The 27,439-nt window shown below is 39.4% G+C and overlaps 1 protein-coding gene and 1 long non-coding RNA gene across 3 annotated transcripts in view; both read left to right on the forward strand.

The window, feature by feature from the left end:
- The window catches only part of wnk1b (WNK lysine deficient protein kinase 1b), a 115,045-nt gene extending 106,252 nt beyond the window's left edge, over positions 1–8,793 (forward strand). Inside the window, exons 36-39 of the mRNA XM_084711285.1 lie at positions 3,486–3,527; positions 6,322–6,494; positions 7,125–7,181; positions 7,410–8,793. Coding sequence (XP_084567411.1) covers positions 3,486–3,527; positions 6,322–6,494; positions 7,125–7,181; positions 7,410–7,853 — 716 coding nt within the window. The 3' untranslated portion in view covers positions 7,854–8,793. The remainder of the gene's footprint in view (positions 1–3,485; positions 3,528–6,321; positions 6,495–7,124; positions 7,182–7,409) is intronic.
- Positions 8,794–13,194: 4,401 nt separating this feature from the next.
- LOC146306818 (uncharacterized) lies at positions 13,195–23,485 on the forward strand. Of its 2 annotated transcripts, none has more exons than XR_014769006.1 (4): positions 13,195–15,494; positions 19,970–20,046; positions 22,280–22,402; positions 23,315–23,485. It is a non-coding gene; the product is annotated as an uncharacterized LOC146306818 (long non-coding RNA). The 2 variants fall into 2 exon arrangements; XR_014769005.1 differs by having other exon boundaries at positions 13,195–15,453.
- Positions 23,486–27,439: the final 3,954 nt, after the last annotated feature.

Here is a 27,439-nt window from a genome sequence, read left to right on the forward strand (position 1 = left end):
TCTTCTTCACACTCTCTCTTTCTTTCTATATTCTTTCTTTCTTGCCTTTGACAGTCTTCCTTAAGGAACAAGTCATCTCTTAACTTCACACTGAATGCCAACCTTGTGCACTTTTGACTGCTGAGAGTAACTGCCATGTCAAAAATAAAACAATAGCATCACAATTGATAGCGAAGACACAGTTGAGTATTGCTACCAGTCCAATCACAAATCAGCAACTGTGATTCCATGACATAAAACTTTTTTATATCAACAAGCAACATTCAGTTTCACCAGTCTGTTTAAAGTTCTAATTCTTAAAATTTTTGGCCTGATTGATTTGGCGACACTCGGGGCTACTGATGGTAACAACAAGGGCAGTTTAAGGTCCCTGTGTCCATATAGGGTTTTGCTCTGACAGAAAATCACTGGCCAGGCACTGGGGAATGCTGGGATGAAGTTCTTATGTGATGAGAGAAAAAAACATTGTATGTGGGTTTGGTGTTATGATTGACATTAGCTACAAAGTGAACTTGAAGCTCCATTAAGAGAGGGTTGACTACACAGCTTACGATGCATACATAATATTTGATTGGTTGCTTAAAATGGAGCGAGAGAGACAACACAGCACCATTGCAAAAAGATTTTCACCTAGAAGCGCTTGGAGCTGCTGCACAAAACTGTCGGAGCACGCTGGAAAAAATGGACTATATGGACTCATGGCCGAACACCATAGGTCTCAAAATCCTGGGGACAGCTGCTTTGCCAGAATTATAACAGAAGAACTGATGTATAGGTTAACAGTGCAGCCAAACAAACTGTGTTTCATTAATGGAGTCAGTCAGTAGTAAGTGTTTTTCCAGTAGTTTTCCACACCTGTCACAGCTCACTGTGGCTGCTCCTCCTTGTTCCATTACTCTCTACAATGTCCAAAAGTGACAGACAGATCTGGATGACAGACTTTGCCACTAAAAAAGAAAATTACAGAAGGTAGATGAACTATTGCTAAAAATGCTCACTGTAAATAGTGTCAAAAATGGGATTACAACTTTAACTTCTTAGCCATTAGTGTAGTATGACCTGAAATGACTGCATGAATACAAATTAAGGTGATAAAAAAAGACACTTCATAACAGCAGCTAAAATGCACATGGATTTTGTCAGTAGCTTCATTTTGTTTTACATTTACATCTTAACGCTAAAGCTAATGCTCCATGACAACCTGCCAGCAGCTTTACAAGCATACAACACGTAGTCTGTTTCATCTTGTCTTAATAAATTAGAATTAGATGATGTAGTTTTGTTTGTGTCTGAATTTCGAACCTGACTGCTTCTGTGTCTAAAATCTACCGCTGTGAAAACAAGCAGACTAACAAGGAAAGACAAGTTGAGACCTGATGACTTGAGATTTCTGACATACAGTTTTGTTTTTAACAGTAAATCCATCATTTGTTTTAATTAAACTTGATTAATTTAAGCACGGTTCTATTCAAGTACTGTGCATCAGTTTTTATATTTTTTTTTATTTATATTTTTCATGGTTTAAGAAATTGTTTTTCTCAAATCATATTATAGTCATAATATGTAGTGTTGGTTAAATGTTTTGTGCTTGATGAAGGGATGTTGATGAATGCCTCTGAACCCTCTGCAGCTCAAACCCTTTCTCTCCCTTCCTTCCCTCACTCCCTTTCCTCACCCCCCTCTCTCTCTCTCTCACCTGTTCCCCTATCACTGCACAGCCAGGAGGGGAGAGAGACAGACCTGGGTCTTATTGATCATAACTTATTGTTTGGAAACAGGTAGCTTAGAAAGAAAAATGACGTAACATTGGCATCAAATTTATTTATTTATTTATTTTTGCTATATGCCTGAAAATATTCAAAAAATGTCATTTTGTTTCATGCGATTCTAATTAAACAGCTGATCAAATCAGGGGTGTATGCAGCGATTCAGAGGTCTGGAAACAGTATACTTATAATTTGGACCCAGTTCTGGTGCGGCCCTGTGAGCTGTAGAGAGGACTCAGAACCAGGGGTTGGTTACCCAAAAGCATCTTCAAGCCACGGTATGCAGGCAAGAGAGGCAGTGTACAAGGATTCAGTTTAGTTTACTGTTGAACACAAGTATTATCTTCAAGAGCTTTGGTTACATAATATTTATACTCCAGGATTAACTGGTCTGTTGTGGCTACAGTAACTGTCAACCAAGTGTGCTTAAAGTTGGTGTCTGCACTTCCTCAAAGGGATGCCTACATGTCTTGGTCTTGTCAGAAGAGTGGTTGATGTGTATAAAGATGGCAGCCTTGTGACTTGACCTCTCCGGTCAGCCTTTCTCACGGTACAGAATGCAGACCACGCACCAGACACAAGAAACTGCACATCAATTCTTAAAGGGATACTTCAGATTATTTGAAGTGGGGTTGTCATAGCTACATGTCCATAGTCAGTGTATTACCCACAGTAGACAGTTTGGGGAAGCAGCAGGAGTACCAGTGTAGGAAGCTAAGAAATGTATTGCTGCAGCAAAATGTATTTAACCACCTAAAGAAAAGATCTCTCTAAAAAAAGATCTGCATCAGTTTTAGTATAAGCTATATTAAGAATATTTTACCTTGCAATCAGACAGACTTTTCTAGCAGAAAGTTGTCGTTAAGTAAGGTGTTGCATTGTTCCCTCGAAATTCACCAGACTCTATTGGCAAATACTGTATTTTTAACTTACAAACACAGGAGTTTGGGGTCAACCGGTGCCCTGATCAGTTACTTTTTGTATTATACACTGAAGTCACACAATATCATAAATAGAGCTGGATATTTTTTTTCTTCTAGTACCATTGTTAAAGAGGTACTTTTCAAACAATCCCAGAAGAAGCACAAAATGATGGTCATTGATAAAAGAACAGCTTTGTTCATTGCTAAGACAAATTGAACAATGTATTAACTGTAAAGAGTTTTATAGTTTGAGTTTCATAAGTTAAAAGTTATAATCGATCAAAATGAGAGTGAAATGCAGCCACACTTTAAAGTGTTTAGCTTGTCACCTGTTGCCAGAGCCATGTAGGGTGCGTGCTGCAGTAATGTGACAGCTCAGGTGTGCGGCACTGAAATGAGGCGCTGTAATCTGCACTGTGATCCAGTCTGACAGGAACCGGTTGGATAAGAACTTGTGCCATGTTGGCGTGAGGTTTTGGTACCCAGCCCTAAACACAAACTAACCAAGGCAGCGTAGACCAACACCTCCCGTGTTCTGTGACTGTAGGTAATACACTGAATATGGATAAGTACCTCATACAACCTCACTCCAAAAACCCAAACTATCCCTTTAACATCTACTTCTAACAGGTGTTAAGATGTTATTGGGCAACTCAACCCCAAAGAATTGTTTATTGACTACTTCAAGTTGAAATAATCGTACTTGGATGCTTTGTGTTTGGTTGTCGGGTGTTGTGGGCGGGGTTTAACTCTGACTCTCTCCCAATCCTCCAATCGTTGTCTTCCGGCCGCACAGGGAAGATGGTGAAAAAAGTCTGCCCCTGCAACCAGCTCTGTAGTAACTATCTCTCTTTTTGGTCTTTCCTCCCTCCATCCATCCCCTCCTCCATCCTCGCACACGCTCTCCCACGCTTCCTCCTGCTCTCTAACGTCTCCTAGATTGAAACTTTTGATCTCTGCCAGATTTGTGATCCGTTCAATTCAGCTATTTCCGCTCGTATCTTCAATTTTGACATCTTAAGGATCAAATAACAACCGGTTTGAGGACTGAAATGACTGAATTGAGCTGCCATCACAGATTCAAACTGACAGTGCATGCACCCGCAACCTCACACACAAACACATGTTCAAACACACCTGAATAGCTGTTAGAGACTCTCCTCCCTTTCCTCTCCTCCCTCGTCATGGCTCCTGGTCTTGACTACATTGCCCAGAATCCCATGCTGCTGCAGTCAGTCATGACTCAGCGTCTCCTCATTCTTATTTTCCTCCATTTTATTTAGCATGACATGACAGTTTTTGTCAACTGTATGATTAGTCTTTACCGGCTAATCCCTGCATATTATGTCTTCTCTCATTCAATATCTGATATGAACAGATCATATAAATCTGCTGTCTCGTCTCATTATGTCTCATAGCCAAGCTCATTTTGTCAGCATGGCTTTGGGAAAATGAAATGCTTCAGACCCTTGTAATTTAACTGTAGTCTGGATTTAAGATATCATGAAGAAATACTAATAAAGAAAGGAAACACGTTAAATCTTAACCAGCCTGAGTGAGATGTGAAAACTTTACATTTGTGAAAAATACACATGCATATTGCCGAGGCTGTGTCTGCAATACTGTGAGTCCAGATTGAATTAATTACCTCTGTCATTCTGTGACAAATATCTGAACAGAGGCTCGGTTGAGAGGTGCTAATGTGAAGAAGTGCAGTCTTGGGACATGCTACGATTATTGTATCATAACGTTAATTTGATCAGAGGCTACATGCAGACACCCTGGCCACTTTGCAGTGTGTGCTTTTCTTTTTTTTTTTCCTGCAGTGATTTTGCCTTGATGAGTTTGATGTTCAGGGGTGGCTAAAAGCAAACTACCAGCCTCACAGAGCTTGAGCGCCATCTAATGGTCAAAAACTAAATCAAACGTGAGATCAGAGGGCAGCTATGATCAGCAGCAGGACTGGCTCAGCACTGCTTCTTTTGTGTTGGAGCATCTTGGGGGTGAATGCTGCTTAGAGATGGGAATTGAATACCACTGCTTATTAGATTCGGTCAGATTCTTTATCAATTTCCGTATTGATTCCTGATCAGTTTTCTGTGTGGGGAAAAAAAAGTCGACATACACAAGTTTTCAGCATCATCCACACCGATATTGTGTTTTTGGGGTCAATGCCAATAACAATATTCGTGAGTGAAAAAACTGATATATTGGATGAAATTGGAGTGATTCCTCAAATCTGCTTATTAAACACTTGTCACAAAGATATGTATTGGACACAGGATATTTTTACAGTTTAACAGTTTCAGTTTTATTTTTTAATAATTATAAATAACTATAAATAATAAAACACAAATAAAACAAGAATATCTATATTATAAACTTGATTTACAATAAATAATTCTATTCTGAACACAATGCAGAAGCAGATAAAAAAAAAAAGGCAGGCATGAGACTCCAGTGTGTGAAAGCTCCACTGTTTACCTGCTGTTTAATTTGGAACTGGTTCTTGATTCCCATCCCTAATCTGTCTTTGTGAAATGAATCCACGCTGCACCGTTTCTTCTTCTCTGCAGTGACTCTGCCAAAAATGACTTGATCATGCAAGCAGAGTGTTTTTCACGGCAAATCCAGCCTTATATTTAAGTTGCACATATGCATAGCATTTAAAAATAATCAAATGTTGAGCTTGTCTAAACATTTATGATTTCTGCAGTGACGCAGTTACGTGAAAAGTAAACAGAATATCTTTCCTGTGTAAGGAAACCAAACCTTTATGGCTCCGTTCAACATTGTTTCCATGGGCAGTGAATAAGTAAGGCTGCACAGACACAGTTAAAATTAAATTATTTAACTTTTTTCAGCTCATTTTCGATTCTCATTTATAAAAGAGACTAAAAAACAAGTGGGGGGCGTTAATATAATATTCAGTCAGTATGTTAAGAGACAAGTTTAGCTCCTGTGCAGGTGGAGATGTTTGACAGTTTTCTGAGGGCTGGGTTGATAAAAAGCCTGGTTGGTTCAGGATTCCAAATTGGAAAAGAAAACTTTAAATAAAGCATCTCCAACATAATTTATTGTAACAGTGGCATTAAAAAGTCTTACATTTAACTTGCTGATACATGCAGACATGCTGTGTCAGAAAAACATGCCAGCACCGATAGGGACTGATGAGCTCGGAGGCATACGATTCTGATGGATTGGACAGTTTAGAACCAGTTTTCAAAATCTCATCCTTAATGCTGCTGCTGGGCATGTCAGCGTTACAGGTTGTCCAGTGCATCACTAGCCTGAAGCAATGGGACTCCTGAGATAACCCAGACTGATGATATCATTTAATTAAACAGGTTCAGTATTTGTCGGCTCATGTTTTGTATTAAAATGTGGCTCTAGCTCCTAGTTTTTCTCATGTCATCATTATTGCCACCATTAAGACTAAATAATACGATTCTGTAATCATGTCAACATGCTGACCTACCCTTAAACTCTGTCCCAACCAGCCTCTGTCACCATGTAACGGCCCTTTTAATCTTTCAATGGTCAGTCATTCAGATAACATCAACTACCGTCTTCTAGTTTGAGTAGTGTCTCACATCTTTGTTCTGTTCTTCTCTCTCTGTCTCAATCCACAGGGACTAACAGCACCAACGCAGTGAGCGGTTCAGGCGGTTTGGGTCAGAGCCAGGGGGGTTCCCAGTGTCTTCCCCCCAACATGTCCGCCCCCCACCAGAGGAAAGGAACCTTCACTGACGACCTCCATAAACTGGTGGACAACTGGGCCAGAGACGCCATGAACCTCTCACAGGTTTAACGCTGTTTTTACGAGTCATCTTAAATGAAGCGGACATTATTTTGACACCAGAAATATTCCTTCAGCAGTGACTCAGCAGTTCCTCTATTTAGTTTACCAGACAAGATGACAGATAGAGGGAAAGAAACTAAACACTAAAAGGTAGTTTGTTAAAAGCCAAAGTGGCTTCGAGAGTAAACAAACCTCTGCCAAAGCCTACTGGCATTTGGCTGATGATATGTTTGTGCTGTATCCATTTGGCACTTAATGTGTGTTTGCATTGAGGAGAACGTCAGATAAGAAAATACAGGGAATAGACGTTAGTCTTGAGAAGTGTCGTGGAAAATTTCAGTTTAATTGGATAATCTAATATTCAGAGGTTTAAGGGCAAATACAGCAAATCAAGCTCTGGGAACATCCAGTAGCAGATAAAGTTTCACAGTGTTCACTGTTCCAGGCTGCTTTTACGAAAAGTGAAGCGTTTTGTTCAAATTATGGCTTTGAACTCTCCCACAGTCCCATTTCTTTGTCTTTATTTATTGATCCCTGAGGTTTAGAAACTAACTCTTTAGTGTGATTAATGTTTGTGTTTAATAATGTACTGAGGAGATTACTTAACTGAACTTAATATTCAACTTTTTTCAGGGGAAGAGGAGTGCCAAACAGCTGCAGCAGGCCCCAGCACAGGGACACAGCTACGAGGTGAGTTTAAAAATACATCACTGCACATCGTGGCCGGATTAGCTGTTGTTTTCCTGCCTCCTTTGTCACCTCTATTAACCACTATGGACACAGCAGATTCTACATAGCAGCTTCATTATATGCAGAGAGACCCAAAAATAAATGTGACTGATTGTGATGCAATGAACAACTCATGTGTTAGCATGAATAAACTTTTGTCGTTCTTCATGTTAAATATCTTTTCTGCAGGTGATCCAGTCAGCCAGTCTGGGCAGGAAGTACTCTGCTCCCAGCCAGCTGTGTACCAGCAGCATCGGAGGTTCAGCCCACCTCCCCACAAACTCCACCACCGCTACCTCTCTGGCCGTCCGCAAGGGCTCCCTGTGCCACCCTACCGCCTCCTCCACTCCACCTCAGCCCCAGCCTCCCCAGTTCATCCAGTATCCCCCCACCGCCGCCTACAGCGCACAGTGGTCTGGTCCTGCTCATGGCCTGTCGACCCCGCACCAGGCCCCAGCACAGCCCGGCCCTCTGCTGGTCAGCACCTCCCAGCCCCTGGGCCCCTACCCCGCCACGGTTGGTGGAGGACAGGGCCAGATTCCCGGGCAGGGGCCGCTCCAGGCTTTCCATCTGGCCAACGCTCTGCAGAAATCAGTCAGCAACCCAGGAGGACCCAACCTGAGGACCACGTAGGGCTGGGGGTGAGGGCTGGTGTGAATCCCGGCCCGGCTGGACTGGATTGGACTGGACTGGTGTGGAACAGAGCGCTGGATCTGCCCGGAGAGGACGGAAGAACAGGAGGAGTTTGAACTGACAGAAGCTGACCTGTTCAGGAGGAGGACGAGAAGAAGTGGCCATCTCCACAGTGTGTATGATGCATCTCGCTGTCACAGACACAAACACAGTCACACAATCTCCCTCTCTGCTGTGTTTGACTTGTGACAGTCAGCCAAATGCTCAAGGATAAAGGAAAAGACTCGTGAGTGCAATGTTAAAAGGCCAAAGAGGTTCTGACAGGGTGCAAGACTGGTGTTAATAACTGTTTGTGTGTGAGGTATTGTGTATTATGGCTCAGTCACACTTGTTCCATTTCATGCTCTAAAACTGAGTGAACAAGTCTTTACGAGGCGGATCACACCATCACACTCGTGAGACGGTGGAGGGGAGATGTTGGATCAGGTTGAGGGGGAGGAGTGTGCTGGCCAGATTTAACAAAACCAACGTCAGCACCTCTTAATAACTTCTAATGCTTTAGATGCTGGAAATATTTAAATTTTTTAGCTCTCAGACTGAGTATTTAAAATTCTGACAATGCAGTTTTTTCCAAATTTAATACAGAAATTGGCAATCTGTAAAGAGATGACTGGTGGATACAGAGGGGAGCATGGCTGGCCGTCACATTCAGGCTGTGTTTCTTAGTGTATCACTGACACTGACTACATTTACATGCACAGTAATGTTCCACTGTTATCCAGAATTTGACAATATTCTGAATTAAGGAAACAACATATTCCATCTGAATTAGGCCTGATTCTGAATGTAGCATTTTTCAGTTAAGACATGTGGGATATGCTGGTATTTTTCAGGTTTTAGGAGTGTTCTTTGGGCCTGTAATAGAACGCATTCGATATATGCGTCTTTTTACTGCAGTTTGTGACACAGCTTGCGAGGGTGGGCTCAAGATGCATCGGAAGGAGAGAAGCTCACATACTTTTAAACATAATTTAAGACTTGGATATCAACAATGGAAATGGGCGCGGTTGAGTGATGAAAGAGGGAAGCAGTGTTCACATGATCAAACATGGCCACTGTGGGTGGAAAACTTTGCACAATATTATTTTGACGCAAAGAAACAAAATAGCTCAAGCAGCTCGAGCTGTTGATAATCAGAGAATGCACTGCTGCAGATAAACAGGAATATTAGTGAAATATAGAACAACTAATGATTATTTTCTTCAATGATTAATTGATTAGTAATTCTACAGAAGATTTTAAAATTTTTGAAAGTTTCCCAGAGCCCAAAGTGACATCTTCAGAGTGCCAATTTTGTTCAGCCAACACATTCTTCATTTACCATCATAAATGACAAAGTAAAGATGTGAATCCTTATATTTAAGAAGCTGAAGCCAACAAACGTTTGACATTTTTGTTTGAAAATTAACTAAAATTGTCAGCTAGTCGATCGATCATTGCAGCTTTGGGTGGAATAGTCACGTAAATGGCTTAGTAGGAATATTGTCTTTTTCAGAATAAGGACAAAAATAAATAAAATATTTTGTGCATGTAAAAGTAGTCAATGTTTCTGCCAGCATTTTGCATCCCTTAAAGTCATGCATACTGCACACAGCAGCAGATAAACGCTTTGAGAGCAAAAAGGAGAGATGTTTAGAGCAGCATCTTTAGTACGGAAGTGGAGGAAGTTTCTTCAGTATTCGTCAGAATTTGGACATTTTTCTTAACCATTAAAAGCACAAAAAAATCCAAAAGAAGAGCGTTTGAATGCCTGGAGCCGAGCTGACCTCTCGTAAGGCTTAGAGTAGGTGTAGTCCAGCACTTGGTGGAGTTTGAGAGAAATCGTGACTCCTCTTGTTACCTTCTGTGTCTTCTTTGTCCACCATTCAAACAGTTGGAGAGAGATGGAGGAGAGAATTAAGAGCAGCAAGAGAGTGTTTGTGTTCGTGGATAACAGTCAAACACCTCATCCATTTCTTACTTTAGGAACATACAGGCTGTGTGCACCGTCACTAAAGTACTGAATGGACGTGACAGATGCTTCTGCACACCAAAACGCCTCTTCACCGTCACGACTCCACCTCTGCCTCCATCCCTCTCTCCGCCTCTCCTCTGTTGCCATTTGAAGCAATAACAGCAGAAACCTTTCAGAGAAAACAAAAAAAGCCCAAACATGAGAGAACTCAGCGTGAAAAAGTGGCCTTGTTATCAGAATAATATCGAGTCCCTGTACAGTTTGTGTTTATTTTTTAGACTGTCAGCTATGATGATTCCATTTTGTTTTTGTGTTATTCTGTTTCATTGGGTTTGTTTTGCTCGCTGCCCCCCAGCAAGCAATCTGACACACACACACACACACACACACACACACACACACACACACACACACAAAGCATGAGACATTCACACCTGCATACACACACAAACTCATGTAAATACACACATTTTTTTGGAGGCGTAGCAGCCGTTTAACAGATTCACAAATTAATGCCTCAGTTCTCATCGTCATCATTATTAGGTTTTGGTTTCAACGGTTTGTGTTGAAATGATTGCAATGTACATTATTGTTGTTAATGATTATTATTCTATTTAAAAAGAAACAAAAACATGAACGTGTTCTGTCGATGGACCTGTTATACGCGCACATCGCTGTACGATGTGGAAACACTGTGATTATTGTTGTATATTATTAGCAAATGTTGTTGGACAACATTAGTTTTAGGGTGAAATGTCACAAATACAAAAAAGAAACAAAAAGCGGTGGCACTTTATTTTACAATGCACTAATGAAGACATAACAAGCTGTGCTTTGTATCAAATTTGACAAAAACTATAAATATGTTCTTTATTAGACAGTATTAGACCCTATATTATACTTTATAAGAAGGTAATTATGGACACAACAAAACTGTCTTAAAGTGAAATAACATATCTGCTACTTTATCTACTTTACTTTACCATGTAAACAATATGTGAAGAAGAAGGCATCATGATTTCACCTTAGTTTACAGTTCACTTCTGTTGTAATGTGGCTCTTATTACCCTCTGTGAAAGTCTAAGGGTCTAATACTGTCTTATAAAGAACATATTATTTCTACTTTTAGTCTAATTTGAGGCAAAGTACCGCTTGTCATGTCTTATTAGTGTATTATAAAATAAAATGTCACTGGAAAAGCATACAGAGAACGGCTTTTGGGGTCCTTTCACTTTCAATTCACTGCTTTCAGCAAATCTCATCAGAATGTGAAAAATGAAAAATCCCTCTCGTCAATAATCGTCCTCTTACATCCAGTTGCTGAGGACACGATCCAAAACAGATGCCTTACTGACAACTAATCAACCGCAGCTTCAGTTCGTCTTTAAAACTGATTTAATTGAAAGTCGAAACCGACCTCCAAGCGCCCGATTATTCAAGACAAACCGGGGTTGAACGGCAGGATAGTCGATATTTAGATAATAAAGTAATGCTAGCTATTTTTTTCTTAATACAGTACTTATATATCAGACACTTTAAATAGCCCTCCTCTTCCCTTTCTCCCGTGGTTTTGTTAGATGAATGTGAATGTATAAACCAATGGTGTCCATTTTAATGTACTTGAAAAAAGAAAGTCTGTCTTTTATTTTTATTTTTTTTGCTTTCTTTCTTTCGCTTCCTCCCTGAACCCCCTCGTCCCCTTTAGAGCCTCCGGTGAACACTGGAGGTACTTATAGTGCCTTGCATCCTTCCTGTTGCTTGTTTCGTTGTGGGGGTGGGGCTTGAGGACTCGGGTCAAAGTGAGCACACTTCACAGCATGTGTGGAGAGTTTTTGGGGTGCAGTCAGTGGTGATGATTGGAGCTGGTGTTAGTGGAGCCAAGCATTTAGTATAGATGGATAATTGAAGGAGATGCTACTGTGTGCGCTACAGCTGGTTTGTGGTTAATTCTCTTTGATTTCAGCTAACTGAGAGTGTGTTTTCCCCCCCAAAAAATGCAAGAATCATAACTACTAACCATATAACATAGCTCTTTGACTGTGTCTAAGGCCCGGGTTACACCACCAACGTGATAACAGATGGAGAATTTATCAGTGCCATTTATTTTCAGGGTTTTAAATTTAGATATTGGAGGGTGAAAAAAAGGGGCAGAAATTATTCTTTTTCTTTTTTTTTTTTTTTCTTAAGGAGGGAGTTGAAGAAGATTGTATTTGAAGCTTGGAACACTCTGTACTTTAGAGGCACTGACCCGGGTGCAGGATACAGTCAGCAGAGGGCAATGCAGTGGCTTTTAATGTGGACATATCTCTAGTGTAACATAGATTTACGCTTTTACCAAAACATTACGATGATGCCGTGGCTCCTGGATTTAAAAAACTTAGTCTCCTGACCTGGTTTTGAGCACAATTTTATGATTATTTAGTGAATAGTGAGTGCAGACAGTATTTTGTTTCACTAACATGACTATATAAGGCAGATTTAACATAGATTTGCAGTGAAATTGCCACAACATAGTGGAAAGGCCAGCCTCAGACTGAGCAGACTGACTACAGAGCCATGATGACATGCCCACATAGAATATTTACCACACACTTGACCAGCATATACAGACTTTAAAGCCAAGGTTTGTAGAATTTAATGGAGTAGTTTGGATTTTTGACGTGTGTTTGAGGTACTTTGCCACAGTAGATGGTGGTTGGCACAGCCCCAGTTTGGAGAAACAACAGAAGTCAGTGTTCAAGTGTACACTTTTTTTTATAATGTAGTGACTGTTTTACTTTTCCAATGGGAAACTGAAGTTAAATCATTCTCTTGAAAGCCACCAGACTCTTTGGAAAAATCTGTAATTTTAGCTGACAGAGCGGAGTTGCTGGTCTACCACTGCCTCAATCTTTTACTGTGTTATTGTTTGACTTTGGTGAACCCAAACTAACCCTTTACAACACTGAAGTCACACAATAACACACACAAACTGACAGATTGTGGCAGCAGTAGACCAGAAACTCCTGTGTTCTGCAAGGTAAAATTACTAGTTTTGCTCATGCAGTTTGGCTGAATGAAAGAGAGAGTGATATTTGGTCTATATAACGGCAGTTTCCCATTAGAAAAAGGTATAGCATACACTTGCTGCTGATCCTGTCCACAGCAGTACATTGCTTAGCTAGTACCCCTCAATTTCTCCAAACTGTGTGTGTGTCAACCAGCAGTTACTGTAGGTAATACACTGACAATAACACACACAAACAAACCGATCAAGGCAGTGGCAAACCAGCAGCTCCCATGTTCTATAAAGTAAAATGACTGATTTTGCCAAAGGAGACTGGTGGCTTTGGAGAGAGTAATGTAACTGCATTTTTCCTGTCAGGGAAGGCCGTCTGAGAGCGAGATATAAAGTGGTGAAAATATTCTAAAATAGAGTTTATACTCTTAACCTCAGGCAATCAGCCTCATCAGGACTGGGTTTTCGTTGAATCAGATATGATTGACAGACGAAAAAATCCACCAGCTGTCATCAGATACTGAGTCAAATATTGGTGAATCCTGATCGGTGCACGTAAGGACCTTTTTCCAGCTGAGCCCTGCCCAGTTCAAAATAGTGAGAAGAGAGCAAAGAAATACCGAAAAAAAAAATATCACTCATACTGAGAAACTGGATGAAAAAAAAAAAGTTTTCAGGGCCTTTAAGTGTCAAGAACAGCGTAAATGTGCACAACCATCAGGGGAGCCATGTTGCCCGTCCACTTATATTCAATTTTTATCCCACTAGGAAAGATGCCAGCCATGGGATTGCTGCTGTTGGGCAAAAAGGCAATAGGTATGAATATGGTCAATCACTCCTTTTTCCACTGTATGTGTCTGAAGCTGCACCAGTGTAAACCAAATTAAGAAAAAAAGATTATAAAGGGCATCACAGTGCTGGAGGTGGTGTTGGTGGTGGTGATTGTACTGGTAGTGATGATGGTTAAAGTGTTGGATGTGATAGTGATGATGGAGTTATGGCGGATTTAGATTCAAGGCCTTTGACACCCTGTCCTCTTTTCTCTTTTCATTTGTCAAAGCAAATGAAACATATCTGGTACAAACTTTGACATTCAGTTAACATCTTTATTTTGTTTGTTTTGTTGTTTTTTCTTTTGCTGGGAATGGGTGTTCTGGATTACACATAAAAACATGAAATGGTTACTTTGTAAAGTTTGTACAAAAAAAGCATTGCTTTTGCCTGTTTTTTGGGGATATTTTCCATGAATAATAATGCAACATTTTTACTACTAGGCAAGTTTGGTTGAAGCTGTGAATAATCATTGAGCCACTTTGCTTTAGTTCTGGTAATTAATGATCTGTTCAAAGAAGTCAAACCTTTAATGATGCCCACCAACTCAGTGCCATTTTTTGACTTTTTGTCAGCGGAGTGGAAACATCAGAGGTAAAGAATTTAAAAAGAAAGAAAATGGAGTGTTTTTACCTGCTTTTACTCACTGGAGCTGGTTTGGTTGCCAGGTAACATCCTGGATTTTCACTTTGCAATTGCTCGAGCCTCAAATGATTTCCACAGTAGAAGTGTGATCATATTTTGCCGTGTCTCTACCACATAATTACTATGAAAGAAATGCCTACTGCAATGCAATATTATTTAAAGTTACAGTTGGGTTTGACAGCTACATTGCTGCTGGAGAGCTCTTATTTTATAAGTTAAACATCAGTGGGTGCAATTATTGTGAAGTTTTCCTTTTAAGAGTTGTAGTGGACGACTCTTACTGTGAAAGGTTTGAGAGTTATCCAGAGCAGGCGCTCTAATTGTGAAGTTTTCTGAAGTTAAAAGTGGGAAGTAGGCTTCTTTTTTCTGGTGACACACACACAGTGTAGCAATAGTTGTTTTTAACTCACTCGCATTAGATTCAGTTTCTGTTTTCTCGCTAACCTTTTATGCTTTTTACTGTAGAAGTGCCCACATGTGTAAAAAAAACATGCCTTTGAACACACACACAGATTATTTCAGTGCATCTCCTTGCTGTTTCACGTAGCTTGCTCCTGTGGAATGATGTCGAGTCTCGAGCACAGCAACAGTTTTCTTCTACAGACTGTTACTGAACGTTATGTTTCTGGTCTCTCTGGCGTTTTATTTTTTATTTCTCACTTGTTTTTATCAGCTGTTTTAATGTCTCTAGCGGCACCTAACTTAATTCAGTGGTTTCATTTTTTTTCTGTATCGTGTTTGACATTGTACAAAGTGGTTGGATTAAAAAAAAAACACATGGATGAATGAATGAGAGAAAAAAAACAAGAAAAAATTACATGTAGGGAGTCATCGGCAGCCTTTAAAGGTATGTTTTGCACTAAGTATAGAGTGTTCAAGCTTCATATTAAAAAAAAAACTTTGCGCTTTGCGCTACAATACAATGAAATTTGTTACTTTATTTGTAAAAACTTAATAAATAAAAGTTGTTTAAATGATTTGGTGTGACTGGACTTTAAATGAAATGATGTCTCTCTGTTGTTTATGTTTTAACATCCACATTATCCTTTTTAACAGGCCTCTGGGTCACGATGAACCAGAATAATTCCAAGAAAAGACAGATGGACGCAGAGGTACACAATGACACGGACAAACAGTCACAGCAGCTGTAGAGGTTCATTATCTTCTTTTGTATGTTTGAGATGTGTTTAGAGACTTTTCAAGGCCTTTCATGTTAACCATTTAATAGTCTCACCCAATAACAAACAGTGGCGTTGTTGGAAATTAGAAACCCCTACCAGAGCTGTCACAATACCAGATTTTCACTACACAAGTACATGGCCAAAAGAGTTCTCAATAATAATATCACAGTGTCTCTAGAAATTAAAAAAATGCTTTGTTTATTGTGCGTTTTGAACTCAAAATAGTAGTGTAGGAATGGAGAGACTAATTTCAGGTAATACAGTGTGTTTAAGAGTCACTGTATTATTTAGAAAATATCACATATCTCATTAACATGACATCAATATTTAATTTCTTTAAATATCAGCAGTATCATTATATTGCAAAACCCCAACTACTGGCCAAATGGGTGAAATGTCATACATCTATAATAAAATGATATTAAATTTGTCATTCACAAGCAGCAATATCACCTTCATCTTTAATTTCAACATTTCAAAGTGCTTTACATAAGTCATAACGTCTTATTAAAAGAAACACAAGGCAATATAAAAAGACAAACAGGATTTTAAGAGAACTAAAGAAGCTAAAAATAAGCAAAGATACACTCAACAAAAATATAAATACAACACTTGTTTTTGCTCCCATTTTAATGTGCTGAAGTAAAATATCAAAAACTTTTTTTGTCTTTTAAAAAAACATACCAGTAGCCAAACATCACAAGACACTTTAAAACCTAACAGCATTAAAAGAAGTACTTGTAGTTGCAGTACTTACTGTCTCCACATGGCTGCAGCACTCATCTTTATTAGCTGCACAACCTGCAGGATTAACTGTATACACCATATTGGCCTCCTTTCCCAGTTATCCAGACCATATTAAAACAGGTTCTTGCTTCGAGGCCAATCAGGAAACAGCTCGTTGTGAGGTGTGAATCTGTGCTTACTATCTGTCACCATGGATACAAGGAAAATAACACGGTCAACCCGGAGAGAAAGAGGCCTGAGGAAGGAAGGGAGGAAGGAAAGTGAGACTTACCGGTACATTAAAACAATAAATTTCCATCATGCACTTTTCCTGCTGTGATATGAATACTGCACTGCAAAAAATGAATCTGCACTGAGCCTTGTCAAACTTGAAAGGAGATATTTCATCAAAGTTAACTTAATGCTCCTAAATATTAACTTATTTGTCCTGAAATGTTTTGCTTTTACAAAAGAAGTGCCAGAAAACATGTAGGACTCAGAAACTTGGCGAGCCTGAATGTAAAACACAATATTTTACTTAAAATTCTAATTTTTTTTTACAGTGTGGGGCTTGGTTTTCAGCCTATACTGTGAACAACAGCCAAGTGTAGGGTTTGCAGGTGAACGTTCATTACAGTCTCATATTTTTATGCTTATAAATGCTTTTCTGTTAAATTTATCGAACTTCACGCACTCAAGCTGTTCACACCAAGACCTACAGGGTCTCTTCAACACACATCTCCCACAGATACTTGGCTTCTTTAAGCTTGTATTTAAGCCAAATGAATACATTTAGATACGTGCGCTTTAAGTGTCAGTGTACTTTTCCAAGAGGCTGTAGCAGAGTGAGAAAAAAAATATCACACACCACATGCTGGTACAATTTTACTGTGACTACAACTGATGATAGTATGGTGCTTTTCTGATTCACGTATGGATATTCCAGTTTTTGTCTTAATCTTGCAGGAAACCACCAAGATTTAGGCTGCGCTGCACCAACATGGAATGATTAACTTAACTTTAAATTCTGTTGCACCAAACTTTTAATCTATCTTAAAATTAAGAAAAATGATTAACTAGTATTAACTTTAAACTTTCACTTGAGGAGGTTTAACTGTTAAAATTGCTGCTTTTGGACGGATTGAGAAAAAATCCAACAAACAAACTAAATCCAATTTAGTTTTAGGACGTTTCTTCTTTCACTGATAATTCAGCCAACAAGTTTTTCTCAAAGGAGGAGAAATTAGAGCTTCTCTGCCAAGCAACCATGAAGACGCTAACCAACATTTAGCTAGTTAGCAAACAATACAACCTGTAGTTAACTTTTTGGCTAGCTGGCAAAGAATGTTAACATCTTAGCTAACTAGCAATGTAACATTTAAACTTTTTATCTATCTAACAAACAATATAATATTTAGTTAACTTTGTGAGGCAGCTAGCAAACAATATGATTTTTTTTTTTTTTTTACTCTCTGGCTAGCTAGCAAAAAATATAATGTTATATTTTTAGCTTTTCTTTAAAAAACTGTAGGTTTTCAAAAAGCAAGATAAACAATACAAGGAATACAGAGCATCCAAAAGTCAACATTTCCCCTCTCTTTTATGTTAACTTGGTCCCAACAGCACGCAAATGTATTTATTTTAATTTTATTTGTTTTAATTTGGATAAGGTAGCACCTCCATAATGATTAAACTGTATTCAGTTTTGGTTCACATTTCCTAAACTGAGATTATGTTTTAATTGTGCAACAGAGCTTAATTTCAAACGTGTGTTTACTCATTTTAAACGTAGTCTTGCTCAACTCTGATTAGAACTAATCTTAGATCATCTAAGATTGGCTGAGTGGCCAGTTAATTTGGGGAATTACTCTTCGTGTGGCCTGGGGAGAAGAATGACTTTGCTTACAGCAGAAACAGAGGTGAATAGTTAAATAACAGTCAGTCCAAGCACCACTGAGTACTTAATAGAGCAGTGAAGGAAATCAGCCCTGGTCCTTACGTGACATAGGTCTCCCATTAATTCACTTAAATATTACTTAAGAGGACAGTCACTGTAGAAAACACATGGATGTGGCTGAGGGAATAAAAAAGTAACTGACTAAATGTACAACTTTATAAAAGTTTAAGATTAGAGTAGAGATTAATAAATAGGACATGACTTATACTAGAAAATCTTAAAAAGGTTTTTTTTTTGTGTGTGTGTGTACACTACGTGCTGCCTCCATCTATTCATCCCGCTGTCGTGACCAATTAGTAGACTTACACAAGAGTGGCCTTTTATGAAATGAAAGGACACTCAGAGAGAGAAAGAGAGGGAGGGGAGAGAACTAGCTGTGAGATGAGAGGGGGGTGGGGGGTCTTCAGATGTCATGTGTGTGGGAGAAAGTACAAATGCACAGACTGCAGACGGAGAGAACAGCCAGTGCTGTGCTTCAGATGCTATAAATTTTACTAGAATAAGACTGTAGAAACCGCTCTGCTATATATATATATCTACTGTATATGCATAAAACAGCTTATCTTGAGAATATTTAGAAAAAGACAAAATCACCACCACAAACATATAAAAGCATGGCTGGGAAAACTGGTGTCCTTTTCATGACTTGACACTGTCGAGACGTGTGGTTTAACAACGACACAACCTGAAACTGCATTTAGTCATCAATTATCACCAGCCAACTGCCACAACGCTCCTGCAGTCCAGTCAGTGGTCTATTCAACAAATATTTAACAGTAAAATTACACTGAAACGACAGTAATAGACGTTTTTCACAGCAGCCATTTTTACATGAAACAGTAGAAACACAGGTGTTACCAGTTATACTAATTAAGGTTTAGTTGCATTCAGGTCAAACAGAGTCAGGCTGCTTGTTTGCTCACTGGAGGACTGATACACTAAATGCAGCAGGACCTTAATTAGTATCATAGGTAACACCTGTGGTTACCCCACTATATCACGTCAATATGGCTGCAGAGAAAAGGGTTTACTGATCCCAGTCAACCACAGAGAGGCATCTTTAAAACGACTGCATCCGTGGGATTTGTGTTGCATTCACGTGCTCCTCGGATGGTCCCATTTCCAGAGTTGAAAAGTCATTCTTGCGACCTTGGTGAGTTTTTAAGTTGTAATGTGGAAACAACAGGGATGATACAAACAGTAGGATAGTGTTGTTGTACTTCTTGTAGTGCCTGGCTGATGAGTTGGCTGAGACTAGTGTCCTGTTGAAGATGTATGCTGAAACAGTTTGAAGCTTTATATTCCAAAGTTATTTTGGCCCGGACTTGTTGGTGCAACAGTGCGTTTCCCTAAAATCCACCAGAATATTGCTTTTACCTGACTGTTATAAGTGTTAATGCTAATGAATAACTTTTCTGACTAATGTGGGTGACTCTGTGTGGACAGCAACTAACAGTTACAACCACAATACCATTAAAATTATATGCAATATATAAACTGATAAAAAGACACATTTAAACATGTACTTTTGTCTGCCTTGTTTCTGCATATATGACATCAACAAACAACTCTCCAAGTCATGTAACAAAATTCAACCATCTTTCTGACGTGTTGTTTTGGCTTGAGGAGAAATTCACAAATTTTCCAACAACACATGAATGCAGAATTATCAACATAACAGCACACAGAATAATTAAGACCATGAATGAATACATTTATAAATAAATTAAATATATTTGATTTGTCTGTACTGGGCTCCTGTAGAAACATGGCGGTGCAGCATGGTGGAGTCCATGGAAGAGGACCAGCGCCTGCTGCAGATATAAATGGCTCATTCTAAGGTAACGAAAACATAATTCTTATTTTCACGTGGTTACACAGTAATGAAAACATTCTTGTGAGCTCCGCTTCTGCCGTATTCTGCCAATAAATCGGTGCTTTAAGGATAAATAGCAATGTCAGCATGCTAACATGCTCACAATGACGATGCTAACATGCTGATCTTAAGCAGGTGTAACATGTTCGTCCATCCTAGTTAAGCATGCTTGCACTTGCTAATTAGCATTAAACACAAAGTACAGCTGAGGATAATGGGAACTGACAATTTTCACGGTAGCCATATTGATATGAAATAGTGCACGCAGGTGTTAACAGTAACACAAATTAAGATTTCATTTAGTGTAGCAGAGCCTGACCAGTGAGCTAACATGCACTATAGCAGCACCCTGACTCTGTTTGACCTGAACGAAACAGAGCATTCATTACAATCACTGGTAACAGCTGTGTTCCTGCATGAAACTGTTCATAACAAGATCTGTGGTTTATCTTCAGTAACCAGGTCAGAATTCTTGGAAACAGACATTGCTGATTAATTTTTCAAATGTATTTTTTGGTGCTTTGAGCATCACAAGTTGAGCGCCATCTAGTTCCATGATCTCCAAAACCTGGCAACTCACACCAAACAAACAAGCAAAAAAAAGGTTTTTTTTTATTTTGGGGTGAACTGTTGCTATAAAATACTGTTTTATAATGTGACCTATCTGAACCACACGTGAACCACAGAGACCACAGATAATAAGTCAGCCTGAGCACACGCTGCAACCAGGTCAGACTCTGGAAACCCTGCTGGGTCTGTAATACTGCACATAACAGGAAGTGGTCACTGCTCTGAGTTAAAAGCTTTCAGATTTTCTCACAATGTCACATGAAATAAAAGAAACTTTACATTAAGTGACTTCCTCTTCAGTAATGAAGACAAACACATACTGAGCATTTCCTTTGAGACAGTGTTTATGAGAAATGTAGTCTTTAAATCAACATGTGAAAATTAATGATATATAACTGTTTAACAATGCTACACACACATAGTTTGCTATGTGACTTTGTGACTATAACTTAAATATCTCCACTGTAAGCTCCATTGTCAGCTAAATGGAACAAGAATGAGACTAAGCAAAAGTGATATGATCATAACATGGTAACATTCACTACACTGGTATCATGTATCTGGTTGTTATTGCAGTGGCAGGACCAACCACTGATTTTTCTAATATATATAAACATAGATAAATACCTCTTACATAACCCTTTTAGCTGACTGAGAGTTTCCATATGGGCCTAATGAAGGACTGCGTGTGTGTGTTTGTGTGTGTGTGTTTGTGTGTGTTTACTAAACAGAAATCACCCTTGCATTTCTTGTCACTGCAAACACACCCTCAGGAATCCAGTGTCTGTCTGATAGTTTGTATATGTTTGGCTTTCAGAGGATCATCTGATGCCAAAAAAAGAGGCCTCTAAAATTTAATCAGTGGCTTCTGCACTCATTTGCCACTTTTTCTCTGCACCAAGCTTGGTACCTGTTGAAACCCAGTCAAAAAAACAAACAAACAAACAAACAAAAAAAAAAACAGTGACATATAGATACATCTTGAGTTAGCAAATGTTTGCAAAATGCTAGCTGTTGATTAGCTAGTTAGTTTGCTAACATTAGCTGTTGGATGTAACCAGCAAGGTTAACTAACGATTTCTTTAGATTAGCCTCCAGTTTTTCCCAGTGGCCACTTCTGGTATTATAGTGAAAAATTCCCACCATTTCCACAAACCATTTTTTTTCCCCATAATCCTCCACTATAAAAGACATCTGAACTGTTGATGGGACACCTTGAACTACAAACAAACACAATATTGACTCTCTCTATGATAATTTTTTTGATCCATGGAGTTTTATATTTGTCAAACTTTCTTCTATCCGAGAAAAGCAATTTTAAAACTCGATGACTTGTTTTAGCTTATTCACCAGGAGAGCAATTCTCATTGGACTGAAGAGGCCCCATCTTTGCATTCTCTAGTTCATAATAATACATCCATAGTTTTGCAACAGAACAAAACACTAGCCAGCTAATGTAATATGTAGATTTGCTAGCTAGTTAGCTAGCGCTGTGACTTTCAACATCAAGACAACTTTTCTTTTATTAATTCACAAGTTGGGTTTGAATTTTTCATGTTTGCACAAACATGTTCTCCTTCTTTCGTCATCTTACTCTTTTACTCGGTTATATATTAATTGCTTCCCAGCTACCTTCAGCTGCCCTTGAATGAAGCGTTTAACCTTTAACTGCAGGTGGACCGTGACCGGAGTCAACCAGGATGCTACTGATGTGAAACATTTATGCTGACTTATGATCTGGGTAAATACAGGTGAGTACCGGCTTTGCTCAATTCCTCAACCAAGTTGACATATACTGTCCGACAAAACTGCTATTTTCTCTCGTTCAAAATTGCTCTGAGGTGGTGAATCTAGGTAAAAGTCATTGTCTGCTGCAGGAGATGAATTACAGAAATTCTTTGAAGTTTTATTGTGAAAACATCAAGGTATCAAGGTCATTTATTTGTCATTATACAACACAGGGTTGCGCAAACAAAATCAAAGTTGTGGTCGTCTCATCAAGTGCAGCGTTATCAGGGATGTGGTGGAGCAGGCCTCTGTAAGATGTGGGCACAATAGTCAGTGATTTCCTGTTACTTTGTCACATTTTAACCAAATATTTGGTTAGAAATGGTGTGAGATCATTTTAATTTGGTTCTCACGTCGACATTTGTTTGAACATGAAACACGGAAAAGGAAAACTGTTCCCCTGGATGTTTGCAGTGTTGGATTATCCCATCCTTCCCGTATGCAGTAGCGATGATGTTGCAACCTTGCCGTGTTTAGTGTAATCATGTAGCTGTGTAAGCACTGGCTGCAGGTTTGCACTGGGCGGTGAGGGTTCCTGAGTGGAGTCATTACTGGTTGCTGCTGTTTCCTTTGGCCGGAGAGCAGCTTTTCTCTCCTCGTCTGTTTACACAGCCCAGATTAACCTGGCACCCAGTTTTAAATGGTGCACCAGTTTGTCTGCGGACAGAGCGTGTCAGTACATTTTTGGTAAAAGTGCGTCTCCACCTGCGCTTTAAGTGCTTTTACCGTCCACGTTTTCCTGACCGTGTGTGTGTGTTCGTGTCTCCCGTGTGGATTTGTTTGTGACGGCCTAATGTGAGTTTGTGTGTGTTTAAATAGACTGGAGGAGATGGAGTGTAGCTGAGCACAAACAAACACTGTGTTTCTCTGCACAGGTCACCAGTTTAGCCCCTGGAACAGACACCTTGTCCTACGTGCCCTTAAGCGAAACGCCAAACATCTACCTGTTCCCTCACTGGAAAAAGATGTGAGTCTGACCATCAGTTACTGGAATGTCTTCAATATAAATTCGATATCATGAGACTAAATTAGAAACAGGAGAGACTGTACTTTGAAATCATGTTTTGAGTACCTTATTATTAATAAATATTATTATTTAAAAAGGGAAAAATGGATGTGAATTCATCACAAATCATATTTTTTCCCTCCTAGCTTGCGTGGCATTCTGCAGAAAGTCTGACCGTGACGCCTTGTTAGGATTTACCTAATCGTGTACACACCCACTTTCTTGACTGCACCTGTTACAATTATCCGGTGTTAACTCTGATTCCCTGGCAGCACTGCTGTATCTGTGAGCTGCCTATTGTTTTTATGTGCCCTGAGGAAAACTGTGAGTTACAACACGTGGGTGCTAAGCCTGTTTATTAAAGGCGTTTTGATTTTCCCAGAGCAGAGCAGTGTGCTTTGGTATTTTTATGGTTAGTGCTTACTGATCACATAGCAAAGAACAAGATTAACCTGTCCTTTTCTATTTTGGTCTCATGATACGTCCTTGAATCCAAGAGCACCTCACCTCATGTTTGTATTTGTGTATTTGTATTCGTATATTTTCTGAATTTGTGAAGTATCACTTCTCAACCGATCTATTGGCATTCGCTCTATATAAATTTGATATGATATGGTGAAATGAGTTAAAGTGTACAACAAATATTGGTTTCATGCTCTTGAAAATGCGCTTAGAGTGAATGTAAAACTAGAGAAACTGTAGTTTTCTCCTCTTTCTAAGAGAGGGAACTTTTTTTTTTTTTTTACAACTCTTCAACCCATTTGCCATGGCAACGGTAACCAGGAAGGGGAAGCCGTCAGTATGTGAAATCATCTGAAACTTAAGTTTTTAGAGTGTGTGTGTGTGTGTGTGTGTGTGTGTGTGTGTGTGTGTGTGTGTGTGTGTGTGTGTGTGTAGGAGAGGAAATGAAAAGTAAAACCAGAGAGACTAAAGAGCAACTCTTGAGCTTACAGATTTCACACGGATTTATTTTGAATGACCTCGAACACCCACGTTTGATTATCTAATGATATCATGCTGAAAAATATGATCATTATATAATATGATAAATATCATCATACAGGGGCTTGTGCACTCCTACAGTCTGCTTTGTGATTTTTAAGCCTAGAGCTTCCTTGTTAAAAATCAACTGCTTCAAAGCGTGCTGTAAAACTTCAAATTGGGGCCATAAACCATATGAGAAAGAGGTTGTGAAAGAGAAACAGTAAAACAGACAGTGTTGCTGCCACAAGACTGCAGAACTAAATGACCATCAGAATTCAAATGAACTGTCTTTTACACTTTTGGGGTTAAACTTTAACCTCGTTGACCTTAACCTTGTCATGAAAGTGTTGCTAGGATTGGACTGTATCCAAAGGGAACAACCCCAGAAAAGGCTAATATTAAAGTATCTCGGCTAAAAACTGGTTTTACTGGTGACATGTCATTGAATAAGTTACAGGATAAATGACAGAATGACACATGATCAAGATGATGGAGAGTTCAGTTACAGTGCAGGTTAATCCTGTATTTCCTGGTGTTAGGATTCACACATGGGCAACACACATACACGCCTCCACTAGCTGTAAGTTGGTTTCTCTTCTAGTCACAAAGGGAGTGTGTGTCCCAAAACAAACACATGCTAACTGCAAGAAAAACTCCCAAAAACACAAACATACACACATAGCTGTGTTTCCATCTCTTCAGAGGGCATTACATCGACTTACATCAGTTTCCTGGAGAGTTACTCTAACCGTAACCATTACTTGCCGAACCTTAGATAACAGCACTGAACACATCAGCCAACAAACAACACACAGTAACAACAGAGGACACTCAACTCAGCCTATTATTAAACTAAACTTAAACCTAAACTTACCCTGTGCTTAGAATTTGTTACATTTCTGAAGTAAAATGTCTAGAAATGCTGGACCTATGTTATATATTTTATTGTGTTGTGTAGTTGCATTATTCCAGATGTTTCCAACAATTGTCAAACACAGAGAAATCTGTAATGGACGGCACAGTGGTTAGCTTGTGGGTTTGGATCTGGTTTTCAGTTTCCCCCGCTGTCAGAAACTGTACTCGGGTCAGTTCTCCTGTCAGTATTCCTGACCGAGGCCCTGGCTATGAACTGGAGTTGGTTCCAGGGTGCTGTACAGCGGCTGCCCACTGCCCCAAATACTAGTATGTGTTCAATGCAGAGAATGACTCTGACTATATGATTATACTTTGTATTGCCGGTGAACTCAGAAGGAGGGTGGTGCCCGCCATGTTTGAAAAAAGCTGCAAAAGTGCACCCAAGGGTGCCCTTATAGTGAACAAAACATGAAAAAGTATCTTTTAGGTGCTCTTCCAGTGGACAAAACACAAAAAAACGCCCTAGGATGCCCCTGCAGTACACAAAATGTGAAAAAGGGCTCTCTAGGGTGCCTTTCCAATGGAGGAAATGCAATACAGTGACATATAGGATGTTCTGCATGCAAGAAAAAATTATTTAAAAAATTGTTTGACTAGGGACTTGCACTTGTGGGATCCTGCATTTTGGCAAGACAAAGCCGGTCGGACCCCTCAGTATAGTGGGCTCCCACACACACATACACACACACACACACACACACACACACACACACACTCCTATATATCCTCAGAGTCTAGAAACTGATTATGTGTTGTGTTCTCTGTCAGTCTGCAATAAATATGTGCTTGCATTTCAGTGAGCGTGTGCACTGTATCTCTACATGCCAGAATACAGAGTGTGTGTCTGTGTGTATGCAGAGGCACTAGCAACACTGTGTTTATATGATGTTAATTGATTAGTGAACTCTGGGGCAAGCTGTTTTTTTTTTATAAGTGCTGGTGTGTGTAGTTGTTTTATGGCCCTGAGAACTTTTAAGATACGATCAGGCCTTGACCAGTAGACTTTGCGATCATAAACCTGTTCCTGATTACAGCAGGAGGGGCACTGTGGCGTGTGAGATGCATTATCAGTAACAGAGGAGAATAGTTGCATATTTATATGGTTTCTGTAGACAGAGTGCAGTTTGTTTGGTCGTACACAGTGTGCTCGTTGGTTAATTTAGTGATCTGTACATTAGATAGATAGATACTCTGTGTGCCGTGAATGCAAGTTGGCTCTGAAGCTAACACACACACAGAGGCCTGTATAGCTGCTGAGTGGCCTTCTCTGTCGGCAATAAAAGCACTCAGTGTAATGTCCAGTGTTGTGAGTGGGCCGCTGTTGTATTGGTTCGGCTGTGAATTATTTCACTATGAATTAAACATGATGAGAGTCCAATCTGCTGACAATAAAGACTCCCAATGTTTGCAACCTGCTGACAAAGCTGCTGCCTCGAATCTGCACTGAAACGTCACGTTCAGACAGGAGTTTAAATTGAGGAGACGCTTTCTTTCTTTCTGTCCGTCTTTCTTTCTTTCCATCTTTCTTTCTTTCTTTGTTTGGCACTGTTCTAAAAATCGGTTGGTCTGTTGGTCTGTGTACCTCTTAGGCCTAGACTGAAATAGTTCAACAACTACTGGGTGAACTGCATGAAATTTTGTACATTCACAGTCCATTCATAATTCAACCTGCTGACTTTTTCTGGAGGGCCAGGAGCAGGGTGACATTTGTGGCTTTGAGTGAAATGTCTCAACAACTGCAGGATGGATTTTCATGAAATTTGCCACATACATTCTTGCACCCCTCAAGATAAACTCAGAGTTTTGGTGATCCTTTAATTCGAGTCCGTATCAATGTTTTGTTGAGCGTGGCAGTTGATTCTCAAGTTGTTTTGGTAAAGTTCTAGTTGACACTATATCATTAAAACAACAGTGTCAGCAAATGAATAATTTAAGTAGCCTGTTTCTAATATCTGTCAATGTATTAATGTGAGCACATGCACACATACAGGCTGCAACCGTCGCTGCACTGTAAACCTGAATAAGCTGGCAATACTTTTGGGGTTAAACTCAAAAGTTAGAGGTTATCAGAGCTTCAGTATTTGCAGTCATTGTT

The sequence above is a fragment of the Lutjanus erythropterus genome, chromosome 22 (genome assembly GCF_056507025.1).
Source record: "Lutjanus erythropterus isolate fLutEry1 chromosome 22, fLutEry1.hap2, whole genome shotgun sequence".
NCBI lineage: Eukaryota > Metazoa > Chordata > Actinopteri > Lutjaniformes > Lutjanidae > Lutjanus > Lutjanus erythropterus.